Genomic DNA, 5701 nt, shown 5'->3' with positions numbered 1-5701 from the left:
CACACACACACACACACACACACACACACACACACACACACACACAAACACACACACACGAGAAATCATACCAGAAATGTATCTCAAGTGCTCTTTTCACCACCTATAGCTTTAAGAAATATGCATGCACAAAAGTATTTTAGAATCCTAAATTACTTTCTGACTTGAACTTTCCTAGAACTAAGCCCATTCAAACTCAAATTCAAATTATTGGTTATTTATACAGCCTGTTTTCAACTTTTACATTTGTTTTGACACTGTTCTTCCAAAAGAACTGTTGGAGATGAGAAAATATTTTCAAGCAATGTCCATAAACAAAAAAAATAAAAAGTATGTTTTAAAAAGATGTAAAGGCAGTTTTAATTGGGTACATTATTTGTAGATTGAAAGACACACATTCTGTTTCAATATCAAGGAAATGAGGATGAGGTGTGGTGGTACATGCCTTTAATTCCAGCACTCAGAAGAGAGGAAAAGGCTGATGGATCTTGGTATATTTAAGGCCAGTCAGGTCTACATGGTGAAACCCTGTGTCAACATAAATAAACAAGCAAATAAATGAATAAATGCAAAGAACAGAATAAACAAGAAAAGGCATATCTAGCTGAAGAACTTTTTGAAGATAAGCAGGATGCAGTGACTCAGGCTGCCTGGGAACTGGCGAAGATTATAGTTATCTGTAAATCCCTATAAAAGTCCAGGTAAATAGCAAACTGGATATTCTGAAATCTCTTCCAGGTAAATAGCAAACTGGATATTCTGAAATCTCTTAAGTCTTACAGGGAGTTGGAAAATTATTCCGTTTGTAATTTTGTTTCCAAGTTGCATGTGTCTGACAAAACTCATCAACCAATCTGTAAGGTTCATAAAATGTTTTCTCTCTTTGGCCACTTAACTACCTACTTGACCTTTAGGTTTCCAAAATTAACAGGATGTTTTTTAGTAATTTGGTTCTAATTTCAATAATCATCAAGATGAGGAAAAATCAAAGTGTGAAAAGAGCATTTGGCTAGTGGTATTACATTTATGAACAGCACAAAGACTGTAATTAAAGCTTGAAATCCGATTTTTATTCGGTACACAAGTTCTACAGAAAACTAAAATTGGAATTCACACTTTGCATCTCTAACTGAACTACATGTTTACAAAACATCGTCCTATAAAGCCTCTGGCCCTTTCCTTTTAACTCCTTTTTTTTTCAGTCTTTCTGACACTTAAGAAATTTCTTCCTGTTCACTCCCTTTCGTTTCAGGGAACAACCAGTGAGGCCATGGAGAACGCAACACTGCTGACAGAGTTTGTCCTCACAGGACTGCCGCACCAAGCTCAGTGGGAAGTCCCGCTCTTCTTTGTTTTCTTGGTGATGTATCTCATAACCGTCATGGGAAACTTCGGTTTGATCGCTCTCATCTGCAAAGACCCTCACCTTCACATCCCCATGTACTTATTCCTCAGTAGTTTAGCTTTTGTGGATACTTGGGTATCATCTACTGTGTCACCCAAAATACTGGTCACTTTGTTATCTCACAGCATGAAGATCTCTCTCTCAGAATGCCTGACACAGTTCTTTTCCTTTGCGGTCAGTGCAACCACAGAATGTTTTCTCTTGACTGCAATGGCCTATGATCGTTATGTAGCTATCTGCAGACCTCTGCTTTATCCGGTGATCATGACCAATAGATTGTGTTCCTGGCTAATCATTCTGTCGTTTGTAGGTGGCTTTCTTCATGCCTTAATCCATGAGATTTTTTTATTGAGGTTAAATTTCTGCAATTCCAACATAATACATCACTTTTATTGTGATATTATGCCATTGTTGAAGATTTCCTGTTCTGATCCTTCCGTTAATTTCCTGTTGGTATTTATCTTGGCTGGTTCCATTCAAGTGGTCACCATGATGACAGTTCTAGTTTCTTACACATGTATTATCTTTACAATCTTACAAGGCAAGTCTTTCAAGGGAATAAAGAAAGCCTTCTCCACCTGTGGAGCTCATCTCCTATCTGTGTCTTTATACTATGGCCCTCTTCTCTTCATGTATGTTCGCCCTGCATCTCCAAAAGCAGATGATCAAGACATGATGGACTCTCTATTCTACACAGTTATCATTCCTGTGTTAAATCCAGTTATCTACAGTCTGAGAAATAAGCAAGTCAAAGATTCAGTGATTAGAGCACTAAAAGTAAATACTTAGATCTGATAATGACATTTATTATCTTTTGGACAAAAGTCACCTTTTTCATGAATGTGAAGTTCTTATAACCCAAATACTACAGAGGTAATAAAAGCAATTGGTTTGTCTTCTACCATGTTTGCTTCCCTAAATGACTCTTTTCCTGAATGAGAAACTGGTCATTAAGATGAGTATGCGACTAGCATACATAATCTGCCAAGTTCTACTTTCGTTTGAGTATGGGGAAGGTCTTTGGACCGACTGGTGATTTAGACTTCTTGGCAGCCTGCTGTGGATATCGCTCTATATAAATAAAGCACTGATTGGCCAGTGACCAGGCAGGAAGTACAGGCGGGACAAGGAGAGAGGAGAATTGAGGAAGGAGGGAGGAAAGAGAGACCGGCTGGAGCCACTGCCAAGACAAGGAAGATGTAAAGAACCGGAGCCACGTGGCAAAGTAAAGATTAATAGAAATGGGCTGAATATAAGAGTGAGAGCTAGACAATGATAGGCCTGATCTAATGGCCAAGCAGTTTAAATAATGTAAGAGTCTGTGTATTTATTTTATAAGTGGGCTCTGGGACTGGCGGGACTTGGTGGTGGGAGCTGGAGAAAAATTCTCCAGCTACAGCAGCCTGTTAATGGGCATGCCTAACCTACTGATCCTTGTGATCTAGTTTATCCTTAAGAATTATCTCAATACTTTGCTTCTTGGAATTTGACAAAAATTAAGCACATATACATTTACATATATATTATATATTTTATTACATTCTTACATTTGAAAGTTTTGTTCACTAACAGTGGAAAAGAAATGAAATATTTATACTTTGTGAACAATGTTGAGGACTTGATACTCTTCTGACAAACTTAAATGATGACTATGAAACACTGTGTATTATTTAATAAGAATGTAGTCATGAAGGACGTTAGTATATTGAGAGTTTACTTGGTTGTCTAGAATACTGTTCGTGTTGGACAAAAATTACTCCATGAAAATATGAGTGGTAATTTGCTAAGAAGGTGAATTCATTCTTTTCCCCCAGGTGTATATTGTGTATGTGACTGTGTAACTGTGTATATACATGTCTGCACATATGTAGGCACACTTGCTTACAGGGACATGTACAAGGTATCTCAACCAAGCCCATAGCTCACTGGTATAGCTATATAAATTGCCAGCTTGCTCCATCTGTCACCAGCCTCCCCCATATGAACAATGGAACTAGAAGCAGGACACAACATTCAACCAGCATTTGTGTGGGTGTTTCATATTGAACTCTGATCCTTGGCTTTGTGCACCAAGCACTTTATTCACTCAGCCATCTCCTCAGACCTAGATTTATTTACTTTTATTTGTATTACTATTACATTATTTGTGTGTGTATGGGGGTGGTGATGGTGCGCTAGTTATGCTGTGGCATGTGAATGGAGATCAGAGGACAAGTTGCAGGAATCAGTTCTCTCCTTCTACATGGTGCCATCTCACTGACTCGCTAAATTCATTTCTTTATATAAAAATGTAAAATAATTCATAGCTCTTTTTACCTTTAAATGAGTATATGCACCATTTCTCCAGCATTTTATAATGTCCTTTCCTATTCAGGAAATTACTGACCAAACTGGTCTTGGGCTAAAGGAAACAATGTAATTAGGAATTAGGTAAAAGCAATGAATTAACAACTAAAACTAAAATAAAACACACTTAAAGGCAGGCCTCATGCCAAGCATTAGAGTCCCAACACGAAATGAATTCAGTGGTAAGGTTGTAGACTTTTGTCTCATCGCTTTGTTTGGGTGGGGGTTTGTTTGTTTGTTTGTTTTTTGTTTTCATTTTTCTTTATTAAGAAATTTTCTACTCACTCTACTCACTCTACATACCACTCACAGATCCCACTTCCTCCCACCCCCCAGCCCTCCCTCCCAAGTCACCCCACATCCCCACATCCCCCAAATCAAGGTCTCCCGTGGGGAGTCAGCAGAGCCTGGCACACTGAGCCTAGGCAGGTCCAAACCCTTCTTACTGCACCAAGGCCATGTAAGGCGACCAGTCTAGTGCACACCCTAACTGTTATCATAGAGCCTTTGTCCAGTTTTTTTTTTTGTTTTGTTTTATTGGCTTTTAGCTTGTGTATTAGAGTTTTCAGTTGTGTGTTTTTATGGGGAGTTTTGTGTGTGTGTGTGTGTGTGTGTGTGTGTGTGTGTGTGTGTGTGTGCATGTATGTGTGTTATTGGTGAAACTATTTTTTCTGTTTTTACTTTTAAAATAATCTAATTTGTTTGAGGGTTTTTGTTTGTTTGTTTGTTTGGGTGAGTGGAGAGGTGGGAAGGACCTGGGAGAAGTTGGGAGAGAGAAACATCATCAGAATATATTGTTTGAAATTATTTTTTGCTTCTCAAATTCTGATGTGTGGATTTCTCCTGATGAGTATGGACCATGTATTAAAGCTGCTTTAATACAGGAATTTGGTGAATCTTTTAAAATTCTCACCACAGTTCCTTAAGGTTCAGTATCATCTATAGAGCATGTATGAACAAATATTAATAAGCTCTGGCCCTGGCTTCTGATGGAAACATGCCAATGCTGCTGAGAGAGAAGAAGAAGGAGGAGGACGAGGAGGAGAAGGATGCTGTGGGATGTTCTGTATGTTAAATGTGTTGCTCTGATTGGTTAATAAAATAAACACTGATTGGCCAGTAGCCAGGCAGGAAGCATAGGCAGGACAAGCAGAGAGGAGAATGCTGGGAGATGGAAGGCTGAGGCACAGAGATGCTGCCACCCACCAGCCACTGTGATGAGAAGCAACATGTTAAGATGCTGCTAAGCCACGAGCCATGTGGCAACTGATAGATGAATAGAAATGGGTTAATTTAAGATATAAGAACAGTTAGCAAGAAGCCTGAGCCACCAGGCCAAACAGTTTAAATAATATAAGCATCCGTGTGTTTATTTTATAAGTGGGCTGTCAGACTGGCAGGACCAGGAGAGAAAACTCCAACTACAGGAGGAGGAGGAGGAGGAGGAGGAGGAGGAGGAGGAGGAGGAGGAGGAGGAGGAGGAGGAGGAGGAGAAGAAGAAGAAGAAGAAGAAGAAGAAGAAGAAGAAGAAGAAGAAGAAGAAGACGAAATCAGAGAAGACCCTGATTTCAAACAACCGAGAAACAATATTTATAAGTCTATCTGGAAACCACTTTAAGTGTATTGATCACATAGGACATATTTCTTAATTAACAGCACCTATAAACGTTCTGAAGACTTCTACTCTTCCGTTTGTGTTTGTCTTCCTCTTTGCAGTAAGTGTTCAGTTTAGGATGAAGTAAGACATCTGCCCCAAAGGATGAACTATTTTGTTGATTTAAAAAAAGTTTTTCTTGGGAAACAGTTTTGCAGTAGAAGTCAATAACTCGATTCCTTGTTTTCAGTGAGGCTGGTCCTAGGTATCTTTGTTCCTTTGGGAAAAAATAATCTTATGAAGTTGGATGTTTCAACTTTTGGAAAATTAATTTCAATTAAATTTCACATAAGTAA

General features: G+C 38.7%; 1 protein-coding gene across 1 annotated transcript; it reads left to right on the top strand.

The window, feature by feature from the left end:
* The first annotated feature begins 1264 nt into the window (after positions 1-1264).
* LOC128111535 (olfactory receptor 5H8-like) lies at positions 1265-2194 on the top strand. Its single transcript, XM_052739783.1, has one exon. It carries the CDS (start codon positions 1271-1273, stop codon positions 2192-2194), a length of 924 nt encoding a protein of 307 aa, XP_052595743.1. The 5' UTR covers positions 1265-1270.
* The last annotated feature ends 3507 nt before the right edge of the window (positions 2195-5701 follow it).

The sequence above is a fragment of the Peromyscus californicus genome, unplaced genomic scaffold, assembly GCF_007827085.1.
Source record: "Peromyscus californicus insignis strain IS unplaced genomic scaffold, ASM782708v3 Scaffold_16__1_contigs__length_79575227, whole genome shotgun sequence".
NCBI lineage: Eukaryota > Metazoa > Chordata > Mammalia > Rodentia > Cricetidae > Peromyscus > Peromyscus californicus.
The sequence above is the reverse complement of the archived record's forward strand: the minus strand, read 5'-3'. Positions and strand labels throughout refer to the sequence as shown.

What these genes read in the sequence shown, in the direction of transcription:
- LOC128111535 (XM_052739783.1), top strand. Translation starts at nt 1,271, where the DNA reads ATGGAGAACGCAACACTGCTGACAGAGTTTGTCCTCACAGGACTGCCG.